The 20,532-nt window shown below is 47.6% G+C and overlaps 1 protein-coding gene across 1 annotated transcript; it reads left to right on the forward strand.

The window, feature by feature from the left end:
- The first annotated feature begins 806 nt into the window (after positions 1-806).
- On the forward strand, positions 807-17,938 carry LOC116621716 (transcriptional repressor CTCFL-like). The gene is made up of 5 exons (XM_032387667.1): positions 807-1,116; positions 2,993-3,153; positions 5,486-5,668; positions 13,050-13,170; positions 17,829-17,938. Exons 1-5 carry the CDS (start codon positions 1,023-1,025, stop codon positions 17,936-17,938), a joined length of 669 nt encoding a protein of 222 aa, XP_032243558.1. The 5' UTR covers positions 807-1,022.
- Positions 17,939-20,532: the final 2,594 nt, after the last annotated feature.

Here is a 20,532-nt window from a genome sequence, read left to right on the forward strand (position 1 = left end):
ACACTAGATTCAGGGGTACAACAGAGACTGTCCCGTCACATACAGTACCCGATGCTCATCGTAAGTGTGGTCCCCTTCTGCCACCGCACAAGCTCACACGTACAACGTGATTACAATACCGCCGACCACGTACCCCAGGCCGAGCTGTTCGTCCGCGTAGCTTCTTTATTTTGTAACTGAAAGTTCATACCTCTTAATCCCCTTCATCTCTCGGCGCGTCCCTCAACCCCGCTCTCCTGTGGCAATCCCAAGTTCTCTGTATTTATGAGTCTGTTCTGTCTGTTTTGTTACGTAGATCTCACATACAGGTGAAATCCTATGGTCTCTGCCTGACTTCTTCACTTAGCGTAACTCCCTCTAGGTCCACCCATGTCGTTGCAAATGGCAAGATCTCATGCTTTTCTGATGGCTGAGCAATATTCCATTTTATATATAAATATATATATACACCGTCTCTTTTTTATCCTTTCATATCTCAGTGGATAGTCGGTCTGCTTCCGTATTTCAACTGTAGTCAGTAACGTTGCAGTAAACATGGGGGCATATATCTTTCCAAATCACTACTTTTGTTTTCTTCGCATAAATACCCAGAAGTGGAATTAGTGGATTATATGGTATTTCTAGCACTTACTTTATATATATTTTTTGTATGAAGACTATGTTTACGTGTATGTCTCGTTCTGTACACCAGGGTGGGAACCGGGTGGCCAGCAGACGAGTAGCCCCCAGATGGTAGGAGGGCCGCCGGTCTGGCCACCGTCCCCACAGCTGTATTTGATGTAACATTGTCTGGGCTTGATTTGGGCATCGGGCTCCAGTCGTGGGGCTAAATATACAAGGAAGGGGTTGAGAAAGGGGCCTCGGGGATAAAAGAAAGGCTTTCAGCTCCAGGGAGTTTTGGAGAGGATCCGGGCTTGCTGGGCGAAGCCACCGTGCAGAGGGTCACTTCCGTCGTCCGTGTCACAGGTGAGAAGCCGTACGAATGCCACGTGTGCCACGCACGCTTCACCCAGAGCGGCACCATGAAAATACACATCCTACAGAAGCACAGCGAGAATGTCCCCAAATACCAGTGTCCGCACTGTGCCACCATCATCGCAAGGAAGAGCGACCTGCGTGAGTGTCTGGCTTAATGAACTTCCTTTAAGGACAGTACTGGTTGGCTCTTAGGGGGGCACAGCCTGGAAACCTGTGGAGCCCTGGGCCTGATGACAGGGAGGCCCCTGGTCTGCAGGACCAGCTCGAGGGTTTTTTTCAGAGGTCCTGTGGTGCCATCTAGTGGCGAGATTGCAGAAGTGCGGGTTCATGGCTTGTTTTTGGAGTCCTGGCCTAGAGCCCATTCAGTTCCAGGTACACCTGCTAAGCAGTCACGGGTATTTAAGCTCCTAAAGCACTTCCACGGATACCATTTCATTCCATAGCAGGCCTGTTTTTACAGATGATGGAGGGGCTTAGAGAGACAGCATGAATTGCTGCACGGTCCCCTAAGCTGGGAGGTGCCAGGGTGCCAGGAGGTGGCCTGGAGGTAGTTCTGACTCTGTTAATGTTCTCATCAGTGATACTCTGCAAACCTTTCTTAGACTCTTGCTGTGATCCTAGAAAGTTCAGGGTGCTGAGGTTACAAAAGGAAGAACTTAAACAGCCCTCCCCTTAGGGAACTCACTTGAGTAAAAGAGGCCACCCTATGGTCTGAAATCCTTGCTGTGATACGGTACGCCCTCTCAATGGCAAGAAACATCACAGAGCAGAAATGGAATGCATGGTGAGCAACTCTGAATGCCAGATTTAGGAGTCTGGGTTTTATCCTGCCCACAGGGAAAACCAGGCAGTGTTTAGGAGTGGGAGCAACCATGAGTGAATGAGCCTCTCTTCTATGTTTTGGGGCTTCTGGGCTTCCCATTTTCCATGATCTTACTTCTCTTGCCAAAGCATGTAAGACTCAACATGCTAGTACAAATATAAGTCACCGATTTGCCCGAGAAATTCTGGAGATGAGATAACACGGTTTTGAGAACATTTCTGAAAGAGTGAGGGTGTTTTATGAAGCCTTAACTTTTTCTTTTTTTAAAATCTGGAACATTCTGTCAATGTTATGGTAGTTACTGGCATGCCACAAAACACAGCCCAGTGGGACTTTGTAGGGTACAAGAGCCACAAGCCTGTTGCCCAGAAAGGAAACACGAAATGATGTAGGTCACACCCATTTCAGTAGGCGGCCCACTCCGCGTACTTGGTGAGATGCTTTGTGAACCAGTGAAGTCTTCCTGCCACCACTGGAGAGATCAGGCTCCTCAGTGACTGAGTCAGCACATCGAGGGTGTACCTCCTCCAGGTGTCCGTTGGGGTTGGCCTTTTCCACAAAGGACCACAAACCACCATGCATTAGACGTAGTTCAGCAGAAATTATTCTAGAGCGTGTCCAATCAGACCTCACTGCGAGTCCTAGGTCAGTTACGACAGAGGAAAAAACCAGGGCATTGACTTCCAACAGAACATCTGGGCTTTTTTTTTAAGATACAGAGGTTATATGTTTTTAATGTGAAACCACCTTAACATTATCCCAAAAACCCGCCCGCACCATGATGAGGTTCTCGAGGTGCTCTGTTCATTGAACACATTGGGTCCGATATGCCCCAGCCTAGACGACATCTCACTCTGTGGTGAAAAGGGTATTCAGCAGACTTGTCAGCACGCGGTGCATTCTTAGCAGCAGCGCCCAGCGGGGAAGGATTTCGTTCCCTGGGAGGCAGTTGGCAATGTCTAGAGGCATTCTGGTTGTCACACCCGGGGAGGAAAGGATGCTACTGGTATGTACTGGGAGGAGGCCAGGGACGCTGCTAAACTTCCTACAGCGTCCAGGACGGCTCCCCCAAGAAGAAACCAGCTCCAGGTGCTAGTAGTGCCGAGATCGAGAAGCCCCGACACAGGGCTCGGGAAAGCAGCTAACAGAAATAATACGGTTTCAGCGCCCCCCGTTCTGTCGCTATTTTAGGTGTCCATCTGCGGAACCTGCATTCTTACAAGGCCGCAGAGATGAAGTGTCGCTGTTGTTCTGCTGTCTTCCATGAACGCTACGCCCTCATTCAGCACCAGAAGACTCATAAGAACGAGAAGAGGTTCAAGTGTGAACACTGTAGTTATGCCTGCAAACAGGTACCAGGTTTCAGGCGATTTGGGGAGGCAGAGGAAGGCAGCGGGGTGTGCAAGAAGGGCGGGTCGGAAGGGGGTCCTCTGTCACTTTGAAAATACTGAACAAGGTCACGCTTTCTTGAAAGATGGTGTTCAGAATAACCAGAAAGCAGCCAGGGGCCAGTATGTCAAAGCTACAGTTCTTCAAAGTATGGTTGACAGGGGCGCCTGGGTGAGGCAGTCGGTGAAGCATCCAGCTCTTGGCTTCAGCTCAGGTCATGATCTCAGGGTCGTGGGATCGCGCTTCGCGTCAGTCTCCACACTCAGTGAGGAGTCTGCTTGAGGATTCTCTCTCTCCCTCTGCCCCTCCCTCCCTGTGCGTGCTTTCTCGTTCTCTCTTTCCTCTCTAAGATAAATAAAATCTTAAAAAAAAAGGGGGGTATGGTTTACAGACCCCCGCACGTCCTTGAAACCAGTCAGGGCCATAAATCAAGATGATCATTAACTAATTAATTAACGCCAACACAGTATCTGCCCTTTTCGCTATGTTGACGTGGGTGGTGATGGGACCAAAGCGGCGTGCGTCAGAAGGTGCGTCAGAACCAGGCTGAGCAGCGACGCGGCGAAGCAGGACTGGTCTCCGCTGTGTTCCTCACAGTCCTGTGCTGGCTGCAAAGATAAAGGCAGTTTTCCTTAAGACTGTTCTCAATGGGGTGGTGACAGTCACCAGCTTCATTCAGTCTTGACCCCCAATACTTGCAGTGATGAGGTACCACAGCCGTCTCCCGAAACCCAGTGGCCGTCGGGACGGAAGCTCCTGGCGCCTTGTCCGAGTTGCCAGCTCAACTAGCCACTCTTTCCTGAGCTGTTGTTTTCACTTGAGAGAACGAGTGACAGACTCCGCCGCTTCCATCCCAGACACGTGGCAACACTCTGTGCCTTTCTGAAAGTAAATAAAGTGAGTCTGTCACTTCAAGGAAGATGTGTTGGCAAAGATATGATGTCAGCTGTCACGAGGAAATAAACAATTAGAAGTTTGCATTTCCACCACCATGAGCTTGACAGCTTGCTAACACTTGAAGACTTTTTTAACGAGACTGGAGCGATTTTAAGAAAACATTTCTTTATACAGTGTCATGAAATGTGTCAACAGTTAGAAGCTCTCCATAGCTCAATAAACTGAGATTTACCAGATGACCAATCAGTCCCTTATTTTACAAAATCGTGCATGTAGGTAAAAGATTCACTCAAAGTATAAGATAGATCAGTGGATTGAAATGGAATGGAATACAAAAAGGACCCTCTTCCCCACATGCCTTTCCACCCACCCTCCTCCCAGGACAGCGTCGCTCAGTTCCACCCTGGGAGTCAAGGTCCCACCAGGGCCACGCTGTCTGGAAAGGAAGGTGAGAGGAGAGGCGGGTGGGGAACAGGGTACCCATAGGAGGGAGCCTTGGAGAAACACGGTCCATTCAGTTATGAACAATAACATAGAAGTGGGCATGTGTCTCCTCTGCGTGATCCTAGCGTTTTAAATAAAACGGGTACTTTTGCTTGACTTTATATATATTTGTGTCCTGCTTCTGCAAATTATTTACTGATGTAAATCTTAGTTAAAATTTCTGGTTATTTCTTTGCTAAGAAGAGTTATTATCAGTGTTACGCTTTTAAATAGATAATAAGATTTGTCCTAATATTTATCAGGAAGCAGGAGGGGAAATATTTAGAGGCTTAATATTCTTCCAGCCCCAAATAGCCACTGACTTGAAACTCTGGCATTAGATTTTTAAAAAAATTTTTTAAGATTTATTTATTTATTCGAAAAAGAGATCTCGAGTGCATGAGCAGGGGGAGGGGCAGAAGGAGAGACTCTCCAGCGGACGCCCCACTGAGAGCAGATCTCACGACCCTGAGATCATGACCTGAGCCAAAACCAAGAGTTGGATGTTAACCGATCAAGCCACCCAGGCTCCCCTCTGACATTAGATTTTTGTGTCCAGGCTCTATCGGCCCTTTGTAAACTCAGGTCATTGCAAATAGTTATAGAAGTCGGGCTGCAAATCCCTGAGCTCTCTTGGAGGGCCAGGTGATTATCGTTTCACTCCGCAAGGAATGTTCCATTGCATGCCCAGAGCTTGCTGGTGGCCTCACAGCAGGGTGGACAAGTTTGGTTCCTAGATGGCCAGACCGCGCCGTCACCCTAGCGATGCCATCCTGACAGTGTGTGTGCCCTCACTTACCTTAATCATATGCTCATCGTTGGGGAGGGAGGAAAGGTATATAATAAATAACGTCAAGGACTAAAAAAGTCCCCATAGGTAGCTCAGCTGCTTGTCTTCCTCCCCATCCCTCCTAGGAACGTCATATGACCGTTCACATACGCACCCACACCGGAGAGAAGCCGTTCCCCTGCCTCTCGTGTGATAAATGTTTCCGACAGAAGCAACTTCTAAATGAGCACCTCAAGAAGTACCATGATGCCAATTTCATCCCGGCCGTTTACGAATGCCCCAAGTGTGGCAAGGGCTTCTCCCGCTGGGTAAGCTTACTTAAGTCACAGTAAGTCCTCCTCGAAGAGGTTCCTCTGTTTCACGGGCGCTGACACACTCAGGGAGTTTAAACCCAATTATAGAAACTTGTCAAGCCTGAAGGCAGTATCTGTCCTGCCTTAGGGAAGTGGTTATTAGTTTTTTGGAGCCACAGAGCTCTTGAAAATCTTACGAAAGTGTGGTCTCCCCTTCCGTGAAAAAAGACAATTCTGCAGACAAAATCCTACAAATCGTTACAGGGAATTCTCATACTCCCCAGAATCTGCAAAGACTCCTGCTTTAAGTGTAACATTTTAACATTGTTCCTGTGAATTAGATTTAGGCTATTTCACAGAGAGGACGCAATTTTCAAAATATCTCAGAGACGTTCTTAGAGCAGTGTTGCTGGTACTCTGATAAGAAATACGTTTAGTCTTCCATGTTATTTTTTTTTTAGGCAGTGTATTATTTATCTATTGCTATCTAACAAATCACCTCAAAGCTTAGTAGCTTAAAAAACAACAAACGTTTATTACCGCACATTCTCTGTGGGGCAGGAATTTGGGAGGGGCTTGGATGGATGGGTCTGGCTCGGCGTCTCTCATGAGGTTACAGTCAGGATATTGTCCGCTGGGGGCCACATCACCCAAGGCCTGGCGGGGCTGGAGGCTCCACTCCCAAGATGGTGCCCTCCCATGGCTTTTGGCAGGAGGCCTCAGTTCCTTACCACGTGGACCTCTTCATTGGGCTGCTCGAGTGTCCTCATGACCCAGAGCAAGGGGGAGAGAGCAACTGTGCCCTTTGTCAGCTAGTTTTAAAAGTGGCCCATTACTTCTACTCATTAGAAACGAATCACTAGGTCCAGCCCACATTCAAGAGGTGGGGGATGGGGTTCCTTTCGAAAGGAAGAGTGTGGAAGAATTTGTGGTCATTGCAAAACCACGACAGATGATGAGCCAGATCCCTAGACAATGTATGCGCTCCCGGCTAGCTTTTATAAAAGTTTTGAATTATCTGAAGTTGACTCTTTATGAGGAGAAAGCTTTATCTTTTCTCTTTGTGGTTTTCTGGGTAATTCTGGAGTGTTAATACTCCTAAGTTCAAATTCTCAAATACAATAGTGACAACACCAAACACAGCGTTCATACCGAGTCAACATTGTAAAGAGCCTGCCCTTTGGTGTGAAGAACCAGAAAACAGAGAAGAGAATGAGTCTGCCTCATAGAATTCCTCAGAACATACAATCAAAGTTTTGAAAACTTTTCTTGCGTTCAAGAAAGTGTATTTGGACTTGCATCTAGAATACAGGTGTACCTTGGGGACGGTGTAGGCTTCAGCTCTACAGTAAAGTACCTCACGATAAAGTGAGTCAGAGGAATGGGTTGGTTTCCCAGTGCATATGAAAGTTACAGTTACACTATGCTATAGTCTGTTAAGCGTGCAATAGCATTATGTCTTTTAAAAAAAAGTATATACCATAATTTAAAAATACTTTATAGCTAAAAAGTGCTAACCATCATTTGAGCTTTCGGCAAGTTGTAATCACTGATCACAGATCACCATAACAAATACAATAATGATGAAAAAGTTTGAAATATTGCGAGAATTACAGAAGTGTGATGCGGAGATGCAGTATGAGCTTTCTGGAAACAGCATCAGTAGACTTGCTCGATGCCAGATTGCTACACACCTTCCATTTATAAAAAATACAGTGCCTACAGGTGCAGTAAAGCAGAGTATGGTAAAATGAGGTGCGCCTACGTATAAAACCTCTTACAGCATAAGGATAAAAAGACAAATACCCAAAGAAAAATGGGCAGAGGATCTAAATAGACATTTCTTCACACAAGATCTACAAATGGCCTATAAGCACATGAAAAGATGTTTAGCGTCGTTCGTTGCTCGGGAAATGCAAACCAGAATCATAGCGAGAACATGTAGGGCCAGCCATGAGGGTGGCTACAGTCAAAGGAGACCGATAACAAAAGATGTGGGAAAATCAGAGCCCTCCCACAGCGCCGGTGGGATCTGAAAATGGTGACACCACCTTGGAAGGTAGTCTGGCTGTTTCTCAAAAAGTGAAACATAAAGTTAGTGCACAGTCCAGCTGTCCCACTCCCAGGCATATACTCAAAAGGACCACACAGAAACTTGTACACGAATATTCATAGCAGTGTCATTCATAAACAGCTCCAAAAAGTGGAAACTACCTGAATGTACATCAGCCGATGAACAGATAAAACATTGTACATCCATGCAGTGGAATATTACACAGCCATTAAAAGGAATGTGTACATGTGACAACATGGTGAACCTTAAAAGAAGCCATATATTCTATGATTCCCTTTCTAGGAAATGTCCAGAATATTCACAGAGACGGAAGGTGGCTTAGTGGTTGCCAGGGGCTGGGGGAGAGGAAGGCGGAGAGTGACTCCTAAGAGCGTAGGGTTTCTTTTTGAAATGTTGTTCTGAAATTGATGGTGGTGATGGTACAACACTAGGAATAAGCCACTGAATTACACAATTTAAATGGAAGAATTCTATGCTATATGAATTAAATCTCAATAAAGCTGTTAAAAAAATTAAACAACCCATTTCCGGTTCCACTTGGAAGTTGCCACTCTGTCCTAACAACAAGTGAACACCTGAATAGATTGAAAAATCAGCTCTTCTAGGATCTGTAGGGAGAGGGGAGCACACAGGGCCAACCACCGCCCCGAAGAATGGAGATGGACAGGTGAACACTGAGTCACGGGTTCCAGAGCAGAGACTCGCGGGCAGAAGCCTCCACGGGAACCAGCGCCAGGGCAGGAAAACCTGAATGGTAATTGAAGACTCGCTGGAGGCTCAGGTGGACAAGTCCGAGAGAAACTACAGTCCCAGTCACAAAGGCCCCCACTGTACTGGGGGTTTTACCACCAGGAGCCCGACCAGGTTTCCACAGTGAACGTCAGAAAAAGAATCCGTTTCTGCTTCCCTCCAGCCGGGGAAAGGGGAGGAAGCGATCTGAAATACCCCAGAACCTTCTGTTCTCCTTAACAAGGTCTCCCTCTGGGGAAACTAGTTCATCAGAGCCTAACCCGCTGGGGTATCATCAGAACTAAGTGACCCGGTGGAAGGGAGACACCCGACTCCAGCCCACAACAGCCCTCCGGTCCCACCTGAGGTGGAAAATAAAACCGAGAAACACTTGCGAGGTTCACAGTCCAGAGGCACGACTCATGGACACAGTGAGACCCAGTCACAGGCTACAGAACACGCCCCCTCCCCACACCTCCCCTCTGCGTTCCCAAAGCCCTGTTTCCAGCAGCTCCTTTTCCCCGGGGCGTCAAGTCCAGCTATGAGGAAAACTTAGTAAGTCATCCCAAAAGGCAAAATCACAGTTTGGAGAGACAGAACAGCAAAAGCAGGCATGGCAGGGATGTTGGAATCATCAGGAATTTAAAACAGCCCTGATTCCCACGCTAAGGGCGCTAGTGGATAAAGTAGATGGCACGCAAGACCAGGTGAGCAACACGAGCAGAGAGATGGAAACCCTAAGAAAGAACCACAAAGAATTGCTACAATGGAAACGAAAAATGCTCTGATGAATGAAATCAAAGAAAAACTGTATAAATGGAGAAAAATAGTCCATGTTTATGGATAAGAAAACAATGTCAAGATGTCAGTCCTTTACAACTTGATCTGTAGGTTCAGTGCAATTCCTATCAGTCTCCGCACATTAGGGGCGCCTGGGTGTCTCAGTCGGTTGAGTGGCTGGCTCTTGATTTCGGCTCAGGTCATGATCTCAGGGTCATGGGATTCCGTGCTCAGCAAAAATGAAAAATCTAGAAAAAGACCTGACACCCTTCACTAAAATTAATTCAAAATGGATCACAGACCTAAAGGTAAAATGCAAAACGATAAAACCCATGAAGATAACAAGAGAAAATCTTGTTAGGGTTTGGCAGGGACTTTTCAGGGACAACACTAAAGGTGCCATCCATGACAGAAATCATCCATAAGCTGGCCTTCACTAAAATGCACGACCTCTGACTCGAGAAGACAAGCTACAGACGGGGAAAAGATACGCAAAAGTCACATCGGATAGAGGACGGTCATCCAAAATACACAAAGACCTCTTAAAACACAACCCTAAGAAAACAGATAACCTGATTTAAAAAATGGGCCAAGGATTTTTACAGACCCCTCAGCAAAGAACATGTACATGAAGAGATGCTCCACGTCGTACGTCATCAGGGAAATGCAAATAAATCAAGACACCAGGGGCACCTGGGTGGCTCAGTCGTTAAGCATCTGCCTTCAGCTCAGGTCATGATCCCAGGGTCCTGGGATCGAGCCCTGCATCGGGCTCCCTGCTCCGCGGGAAGCCTGCTTCTCCCTCTCCCACTCCCCCTGCTTGTGTTCCTTCTCTCGCTATCTCTCTCTCTGTCAAATAAATAAATAAAATCTTTTTAAAAAAATGTTTAAAAAAATAAAAAAAAAGACAGCACCACACACCTATCAAAAATGGCCAAAGTCCAGAACGCTGAGGATACCAGACACTGGCCAGGACGTGGAGCAGACCGAGTGCTTGGGCGTTGCTGGGCGGCCTGCAAAATGGTGCAGCCACATTGGAAGACAGTTTGGTGGTTTCTTATAAAACTAAACATACTCTTACCATACAATCCAGCACTCACACTCCTATTCACCCAAAGGGGTAGAAAACTTATGTCCACACAAAAACTTGGACCTGGATGTTGATAGCCGCTTTATTCATAATCGCCAAAACTTGGAAGCAGCCAAGACGTCCTTCAGTAGGTGATGGATAAACAGGTCCATCGAGATAATGGAGTAGTGTTCAGGACTACAAAGAAATGAGCCATCAAGCCATGAAGACATGAAAGAACCTTAAATGCATATTACTAAGTGAAAGAAGCGAATCTGAAAAGGGTACACTACGATTCCAACCATAGGGCATTCTGGAAAAGGCAGAACTATGGACACAGTAACAAGATGGGTGTTTCCAGGGGTTGGGGAGGAGGGATGAACGGGTGCAACACGGAGGAGTTTTAGGGCAGCGAAACTATTCTGTGTGATACTAGAATGGTGGATATGGTCATTATACATTTGTCCACACCCACAGAACAAACACCACCAAGAGTGAACCTCAGTGTAAACCACGGGCTTTGGGTGATTGTGATGTGTCCATGTAGGTTCATCGATTGTAACAAAAGCATCCCCCGTTCTGGTGAGGATTCGGATAATGGGGGGAGGCTGTGCGTGTGCGGGGGCAAGGGGCGTAAGGGAAATTCTGTCTCCCTCTCAATTATGCTCTGAACCTAAAACTGCCCTAAAATATGAACTCTTTAAAAATAAAGAAATATGTGCATATCTGGGTACTTGAATCCAATTTAATTTTTAGAAAGTACATCGTTCACAAACTCTCATTCTTTAATATGCGGTGGTTTCCACACCAGAATGTCATAGGGCTGTGAGCACCTTTCCTCCCCAGTGAGGACCCCTGCTCTGGATTCCAAATGCTGGGTCCTTCCTCTCTTGAGAAACAGTCCTCTGATGCATATGTCTGTCATACCACTCTGCCCCCCGAGTTCTAAATAATCTAAATGTCATATTGGTTTACTTAAAATCTTAGCGCCCTTACTTTTTAAAGGCTGGTTGTGTTTTTGGTTGTTTATTAATCCAAAGCCAATGTCCAGAGTCGTTAGCCATGAGCTTCATGAATTTGGAGGGAGATTGTGTGTATGTGTGCACGAGTATGTGCTTTGCTGGGGAAGAGGCCATTGCGATCATCATATCCTCAAAAGAATCCTTGGCCCCAAAAGGCTCCGTTTGTGCATGATCATCATATACATCAGCGGTCGGCCAACTTTCTTCTGTATAGGGCCAGGTGGTAATATTTCCAGCTTTGCAGACCAGTTTCTGGCCCAACTACTGTTGTAACACAAAAGCATCCATAGATGGACAATTCATAAACAAATAGACATGGCAGTGTTCCAGAAAACTTTATATATATATAATTTATTTATTTGAGAGAGAGAGAGTGAGTGAGAGAGGACAAGCAGGGAGAGTGGTAGAGGGAGAAGGAGAAGCAGGCTCCCCACCGAGCAGGGAGCCTGACAAGGGGCTCCATCCCAGGACCCCGGGATCATGACCCGAGCCAAAAGCAGACGCTTAACACACTGAGCCACCCAGGTGCCCCCAGAAAACTTGTTTTTCCAAAAACAGTTGGCCGACTGGATTTGACCCATGGACCATCGTTTGCCAACCCAAAATGGAAGAAGTTTCAGTAACCCGTAACATCCCCCCTCCACTTACACATGAATCCTTCCCCTTCTACCCATAAAAACCAGGACAGTCCAGCGGAGCACCATGCTGAAGCCAAAGTAGAAATTAGGTGGGAGATTTTATATCATCAGCAAATTGACTGACACATCACCAGGATCTTACTTTCCATATGAACTTCCCAAACAGTGGAAGATTCCTAACTTAAGTCATCCTAAATGTTCCTGTGTAAGAATGCATTGTTAATCGTCTTGACTGGGAAATCTGTGACTTCCCTCTTAATTTTGAGTGTTGTGTATACGTTCCCTAACTCCATGCATGGTAGGTCAGGAGAGAGGTTGGCAGGGCAGTGAAATTCATACAGTGTATGATTGATTTTCTTAAAATTGACAGTCTATTGAATCTCTGGTTCAACATCAAGCCTCACTTTGGAGAGTAGACACATTTTAGAAGAATAGATACTGTCTTCTCATTGACTTCTATGATAAAAATATATATTTTTTATATTTATTTTATTTTATTTATTTATATTTACTCAAAAATAAATATTTATATACTTAAATATAAATATATAAATTTATAGTAAATTTACTAAGTTTATATATGAATTTACTATAAATTTATATATTTAATAAATATAATGAAATAATATATAAATTTATATATATGTAAATAAAGAATATATATATTTAAAATAAGCTCACTTTTGGCTAGACCTAAACACAACAGAGGGGTCCCCTTTTTTAAAAAGCCACCTTTTTTGTACAAGAACATACCAGGCATTGGGCGCCTGGGTGGCTCAGTCGGTTAAGCTTCCCACTCTTGATTTTGGCTCAGGTCATGATCTCAGGGTCATGGGATCGAGTCCCGTGGTGGGCTCTGTGCTCAGCGCAGAGTCTGCTTGTTCCTCTCTCTCTGCACCTCTCCCCACTTGAGTGCGCTCTCTCTCTCAATCTAAAATAGGTAAATATCTTTTAAAAAAAGAAAGAATATACCAGGCACACGTTTCCCCACTTTCCAGCGCCTGGGTCTTTACCCGTGGGATTCTAAATGGCATTCCATCGGGGCTGCTGACTCTCCATGCGCCCCGTGTCATTTCTCCAACAGGGTAACATGCAGAGACACTCGGCGAAGTGTGGCTCGGGGCCAGGAAAGCCGGCTGCCTTGGGGAAAGCGAGAAGAACCAAGAGAAAGCCAGCCATCCCAAAAGAGGCAGTCCAGGAAGACGGTAACTCTTTTTCAACAAACGGGGTTCTAATCTGGGAGTGATTTTCTTGGGTGCTGAGTGTTACCATGCAGGGGACGCACTGGTGTGTCCCGGGCCCCGCTCTGTGGCCGCCCCCTGCCACCTTGGGCAGATTCTGAGCTTCGTTTTACCCCGGGTGGGTCCCTGGCGCAGTGGGCTTGATGGCTTCTGCACCTGTCAGAGCTGCAGAGCCCCCCCGGTGGCATCCACACACCCCCATCACACGGGCTTCTGGCGGGCCAGGCTGGCCAGGCGAAAGGCTGCCCCCTCTTGAAGCTGGTGGGCTGTCTCCTGTACCTGGCAGGTGCCGTGTAAATGTCCTGGGGCTGCTGCAACAGTGGCCACAAACTGAGTGGCTTTAGAACAACGCAGGCTTACCCTCTCTCAGCTCTGGGGCCCAGAAGTCCTAACTCAAGGTGTCAAAAGAGCTTGTGCTCCCTATGAAGTTTCTGGGGAGATGGCCGCCTGCCTTTTCCAGCTGCTGGTCTCTCCAGGCGTCTCTTGGCTTGTGGACACATCACTCCAGCCTTCCTCCCTGTCTGTCTCTCCTCTCCTTTCCAAGGACACTTGTCCCTGGACGTAGTACCTGGAAAATCCAGGATGATCTCATCTTGAGACCCTTAACCTAATTATATCTTCAGAGATCCTTGTTCCACATAAGGTTACAGTCACAGGTTTGGGGGGGTTAGGATGGGGACCTCTCTCTTTTGGGGCCACTGTGGGCAACAGAGTCTTTATCGTTGGCCTCAGGGGGGCAGACGTGGGTTCCCAGGTTAGAGCAAAAAGGGCCTGTGTCTGGTCTGCCCTGTGAAAGGTTCTCCTCCATGAGGGGACAGACCTGACTCTTCCGGACGTGTTCTGTTACATTGTCCATTCCTGTCCTCTGAGAATCTTAGAACTGAAAAGCATGGCTGGAAACCACACGACCTTATCGCATGAACAAACGGAAAATGTTTGCATGACATCCTCATTCTTAAATCCCCTATATTTTGATCCCAGCCCCAATCCTTGACTAGTGAATGTTCCCCTGGATAGCAGCCAGGCTTTTCCTTGCTTCAGAGTTGCCAGATAAAATAGGGGATGCCCGGCTAACTTTGAATTTCGGATAAACAACGAATACTTGTTTAGGGTGAGTATATCCCACCTGCTACTTGAGATATACTTGTACTAAACAGTCCCCCTGTTTGGGAAGTGGGTGGTGGGCCTGGAGATCTTCTGAGCGGGGCACTACGAGCTGTTCAAACCTCCTTCCACATGCCCGCGTCTTCCCACCCCAGGCTGGAGTTTGGACAGGAGTTGGGACTGGTGTTCCAGCCATCCTCCCCCAGCTCCCCGGCTTCTCCGTCTGCAGGCACGGGTCGGCCCGCTGCACTTGCGGGGTAAACTCAGAAGAGAAATGAACATCACAATACGGATATAAAAACGACGGAGCCAGTCTGGACCAGACTGGTCTTTACACTGACAATATAGTAAAACACCACTTTTCATGGTTTTACGGAGGAGTCCCACCGCCGCCCCCCCACCCCCGTCTGAGGTCTGAGGCCCCGTGGTGACTCCGCCTGGCACCTGCCTCCCTGTTCCTACCTCCGCATTTCCCCTCCATCTCCTGCTGGCCTGTCGCTGGCACCCGGCCTGCTCCCGCCTGACAGCCTTAAATACACCCAGGTGTCATAAGAAAAAACGAACCCCCGCACGACGCCCACCCTCCCTGGTCCAGAAGCTCCCATCACGTTCCCGACGGGCTCACTTCTGCCCCTCCCGGGCCCCTGCATCTGCCTTCTGCCCCGTCACCCCACTGAGGTGCCCGGAGGCTCCCTGTCAGCACGTCCCACTGGCCTGTCCCTCCTCGGCAGCACTGACTGGTCACCCTCTTGACCCTGTCCCCTCCTGCTTGCCCCACATGCATCCACCCTCCTGGCGTTCTCCCTCATTCCCCCAGCGCCTCCCCTCCTCCTCTCCTCCTACCCCCAGCCGCTCGCACCTCGCCTTGCGTCCACGGCGGCACCCCCTCCACGCCCGTAGCACTCGCGCACCTGTGCCCCCCCCACACCTGCATGCACGACCCTCACCCTCTGCCGCCGCAGGTCCCTGGTGATCTGTGCAGCCCCCTGCGGCCTCCACAGGCAGGGAGCGACTATTCCGCTGCCCGGCGAGCGTCCCCTCTCGGCGGTCTCCCAGTCAGTCCATTTAAAGCCGAAGTCTCGCCACCTCTCTGCGGTCCCTTCCACCCCCAGCCTCGTTCTCTCCTGATCCGCGCTGGTGTTTGAAGCCATGACCCACTGGCAGCGCCCTCGCCCACTTCTCAAGGCCACAGGCGTGGGACCGGGTCCACCCTGTCTCCCCACGATGTCCGGGACCCCATCTCAGCGCCTCTCCCCTCTGTCCCTGCTACCCACCACCGGAACCCCTTCCCTGTGCACCCAGCGCTCTGAAGGCTGGGACCTCGGGTGTGCTCGCCGCCTCCCACCCTCTCGGGCACCTAACCATACCGCTCCCCCATCCCAGCCAGGCCAGACTCACCCTTTCCTTTGCCTGGAATTCCTGCTGACTCACCCACAGATCCCCAAGATCTCACCTGTGGATCCCGGAGATCTCAGCTCTGAACCCCAACCGGGTCAGCCCCACCTCACATACACCCCAGGGCTATGCCCCTGCTTTGCACACCCCCACCTGGTGCTCGGCGTCACATTTATCTGATTCTCTCCCCCCTGCGCTGAGCTCCCCTCAAGGCGGGCCCGGCCCTCGAGTCCACACCAGGCCTGCCGTTAGCAGGGTTCATTCGTTCCCACTTAACCAAACAGGCAAATAATGAACACAGCCCTTTACTGGAGAAGATAAACAGGTGAGATCCAACTCAAATCTTTTGACCACCATAAAGAGATCCAGAGGTCAGGCTACGGGGATCCACGCTCTAACTGGGACGGACCCAAAAATGTCCATATAAATGTATGACTTCTCAGCTAATTAGACACCTCTTGGCTTGACACCTAAATGCAGTATTTTCTTTTAATTATCTATTCAAGCCTCTAAAAACCTTTGGCCAACTCTTATCTGAGTAAGAGTAGCCTTCGACAGAAGACCAAACGATTGGGGATGGAGGGTTTTTGAAAATGTCGCCCTTGGTTGGTGACCTGTTTGCCGTGGAGCAGAGTTCAAGTGTACCAGCTTCCACGGTGGCCGTGGGCCTCCACGACTGGGTGGCAGCAGAGTTCAAGTGTACCAGCTTCCACGGTGGCCGTGGGCCTCCACGACTGGGTGGCAGCACCTTGCCTGTGTCGACCTTGAGCCTCCTGGACGCTGACCCTGAAATAAACAAAGAACAAAATCAAAGGGATAAGAGGTGGGTCCGCATTGACACCCTCTCCCGCTCGGCCTTACGCTGGTGTTGGAAACCGGAACATCACTTGGACCAGGTCCTGAAGGGTGTGCAGAATGCTGCCTGCCCCAAATGCTTGCCTTCCAGAAGGGCACGAATGGGAAAGTCCTCGTAGGTTTAAAGACAGACAGTGATAAGATTGGGTGTATTAAAAAATGTCTCATATTTTGGATGGTCACCTGTCGCACCCTAAGCAAAGTGTGAATGGAAACAAGTAACCCGGCTTATACTCGCAAAAAATACTTAATTTGCATTTCAGGGGTTTTTAACCTGTTTTATCCAGATAGTGGTCTGGCTTCTACTTTGCTGTGCTGGTGGGTCAGCTCTAGGTCACCCAGCGTTTCGGGCTAGGTCTCTACAAATCATAGTTCCTTTGCATACGCATGACCCGGGTCTTAGTGCTCTCCCCGCACTCCCCCCAAAATGCTTCCAGAAACCACAAGCAAACCTGTCTTCAAACAACCTTGAACCCACAGAAGGTGAAGCTCTGGTGAGTGTGGGCTCTTTGTCTGCCCTTCTCACGGGCAGGCAGTGAAGTTGCATGGGTGTTCTTGGGGAGTAATTTGGGAAATGGGTAGAGGGATGAGTATCATCGGATTTACAGCGATCTGTTTTTAAGCTCCCAGCGTTGTGCTGGTGAGAATCCGCTGGAGGGTGGACGGGGATGGTTACGGATCCGGGCGTGGCTCACAGTGGGTGCCCAGCGCAATGCGTGACCCCGAACCGACTCTGCATGGGCTCCCTGGCAATAGGGACAAATGCCCTGTGAGCAGCTGGTTTTGTCATTCTGGGGACGTCATTCCCTGAGCTCCAAAACAAGACAGGTGAGCGGCTCAGCCACTGTCGAGTTGTGCAGGGCCTGCGTTCAGCGTAGAGCACGGGCTCTCAGCCAGGGGCGGGCCTGCTTCCCAGCAAACATGTGGCAGCACCTGGAAACGTGTTTGGTGTCACGAGTGAGGAGTGGCATTCTTCTGGCCTCTGGTGGGTAGAGACCAGGGGATGCTCCAAATACTGTACAACGCACAGGACAGCCCCCCAGCGGAGAATCATCCAGCCCTAAAAGCTTAGGGGACCAAGGTTCAGAACCCCCTGAAGCACATAGGTGCCATCGGAAATACTTACACGAGTGTCTTATAAATGGAAAAAAATCATTTTCTAAGATGTTTGCTATGTTAAAACATCAAGGGATTATTTCCAAAAGGTACGTGCACTGTTTTCTTGACTTTATTTTAAATTTGCCCAAATCCTGTGTCTTTTCCCCAAGAAGCTGCCGCTAAGGAGGTTCCCGCCGTGAGACTGGAGCAGTGCCAGGGAGAGGTGGTTCCTGTCCCCTACGGAGGCATCGTGGCTGAAGAAGTGACCTGTGATGGCTAAGCGACAGAGATTCAGAGTTCCTCTTTGCAGCGGTTAACTCTTCAAGTTAGAAGTTTGTAGTGTCTTCTTTGAAACAACTAAGTTCATGACAATGGAGGGTCTCGATTTTTCCAAAGTTTGGGGTTAGTGCTAGGAATTGTTTGCCTATTTTTTTTTTTCACTGGATGGTTCAAAAAGCATGGCAAGTATTTTATAAAAGGCCAAGATCTTGAATTGGGAGGATAAAACCTCAAACCTATGAATTCATTCACCTGATATTGGCAGGGTGGCCTGCAGTGAATGGGCAGTGATTGGGGAGGGGACACCAGTTATCTCAGCTGTAAGCACAGACTATTTAATGCTTCAGCCAACAGCCAAAGCTGGGATCCTTTATGTTAAATTGTACACACCCTTTATATTTCTAATACGATTTTTTAAACCTGAAAACCTAATTTTATATACCCTTTTTTAATACAAATGAATTTTCCATAAAATTTAAAGCTACCATAATACTTTTAATTAGTTCTAAATTCAACAAAAAAGATCTTAATATTGTGAGAAAAAAAATGCTGAGTAGAAGATGGAAACCTCTAGATTAGACTAGACGGTCATGCATAATTATTTTACTCTGGTCTACGAGCAAGGTTCACTTTTAGAGTTTGTATTCTTCCTAAATTATGTTTTCTGGCAGGTATGAAATTTCCCTGGTGACAGTCCATTGTCACCTACTAGGATACAGTTCATCACCCTTTTGTTTTGCGAAAACTACTTTCTTGATACTTTTTTAAATAAGTGGCAGAGTGAGGAGAAACGTAATGAAATGTGTACTGATAATGAAATATGTTATTTGTGAAGAAATTGTACTTCGCATGTCACGCCCTGTAATTGGTGAGTATTTCTCCTTTGCCAGTTGAAGAGACTTTTCTCAGCTTCGAGCAACATGTGAAATGCCCCTTTAGTACTTAAAATTAACTAGTACCCATCTGTATAATGATACATTTTTCATACTTTTCTTCTTAGCTTGGCAGCTGTGTTTGCTCTGAACTTTTCTCCCCCTAGTTTAAAATCATCCATAGGTCCCAAATTCCGTTTTTTTGCCTTTACTGAGATATAATTGGCAAATGAAGTTGTGAGATATTAAAAGCGTGCATCACGACGATTTGCTACACAGGTGCATTGTGTAAGGACTCGCCCCCCACACACACACCCGGTTAACTAAACTCAAATTCTTAAAATGCTGATCTGCTGATCTTCAAAGCCCAAAAGCCCTGTATAAAGTGAACACGTAGGGGCACCCTCCAGCTGGAAGGGCATTATATTCTTTTCATCAGAGCAAATTAATTGAGTTCACATGATGAGGCTTAAATTCTCTATTGTATGCTTGTGACACTTTGACTTTTTGTAACACCTTCTTATTTGTTGTTTAAAGCTGTTCTGCATAACTCAATAAAATGAAATGGCTTAAATTGCTATCTTTGCTTTCTGTGAATGATGGTTCTAAAAAATGTCCCCTTTGCCTGGTAAGGATGTGGAGAAATTGGAGCCTTGTGCACTGTGGGTAGGACTGGAAAATGGTGCGGCCACTGTGGAGAACAGTGGGGTCCATCAAAAAAGTAAGAATCGAATTGCTGTATGATCCAGCAATCTGGTTATATATCCATAAGAACTGAAAGCAGGTTCTCAGAGACTCGTACACCCAGGGGAGCAGCAGTGTTATTCACAGTAGCCAAAAGGTGGAAGCAACCCAAATGTCCATCGGTGGATGAGTAGATAAATAAAATGTGCGCTATCCGTACGGTAGAACATAATTCAGCCTTGAAGGAAACTCTGGCCCAGGCTACAACAGGGATGAACCTTAAGGACATGATGCTCAGTGAGGTAAGCCAGACCCAAAGGGCAAATACCATATATTTCCACTTACATGTAGTAGTTAGAATCATCCAATTCATAGCGACAGAAAGTAGCATGGTGGTTACCGGGGGCTGGCGGGAGGGAATGGGGAGTCAGTGTTTAATGGGGATAGAGCTGCAGTTTTGCAAGACAGTAAGAACTCTGGAACCACTCGCAAAACAATATTAGGCGCTCAACACTACTGGACTGCATACATAGAAGTGGTTAAAAGAGTACATTTTTCACTGTGTATGTTATTACAATTAAATTTTTCTAACTTAAAAAGAAACATGGTCAAAAAAGCAAGCCCAGTTTGTATCTGAACACCATCCCACACACTTCAACAAGACCTTGTAGGTCATTTGCAGTGTTTTGCCTGGATGAGGTATTCCATAGGGCTAAACGCGCCTGCTCAGCTTTGATTCAGCTATGTGCCCAGACTCCCCCCAGACCGACACCCGGACAAAAGGAGAAGCTCATTTGGTCCTCAAGGGCACGATGAGTGCATTGGATTTCCGTGACAGGAGCAAGAACAGTCATACCCACAAGAGGGCAGGCATTTCTTTCTTTTCCATTATAACAAAGTCTCGGCGGTTAGTTGGATCGATTTTGTACGGTACAGAAAGATGAACCAAAAGCAGGTCTGTCTTCAAGAGGAGTGGGAGGACTTCTTGCCCTCGAGGTGGCTAAGAAAGGGGCCTTTGCAAAACCCGCGCGGGAGGACT

Source organism: Phoca vitulina, unplaced genomic scaffold (genome assembly GCF_004348235.1).
Source record: "Phoca vitulina isolate PV1807 unplaced genomic scaffold, GSC_HSeal_1.0 scaffold50, whole genome shotgun sequence".
Lineage (NCBI taxonomy): Eukaryota > Metazoa > Chordata > Mammalia > Carnivora > Phocidae > Phoca > Phoca vitulina.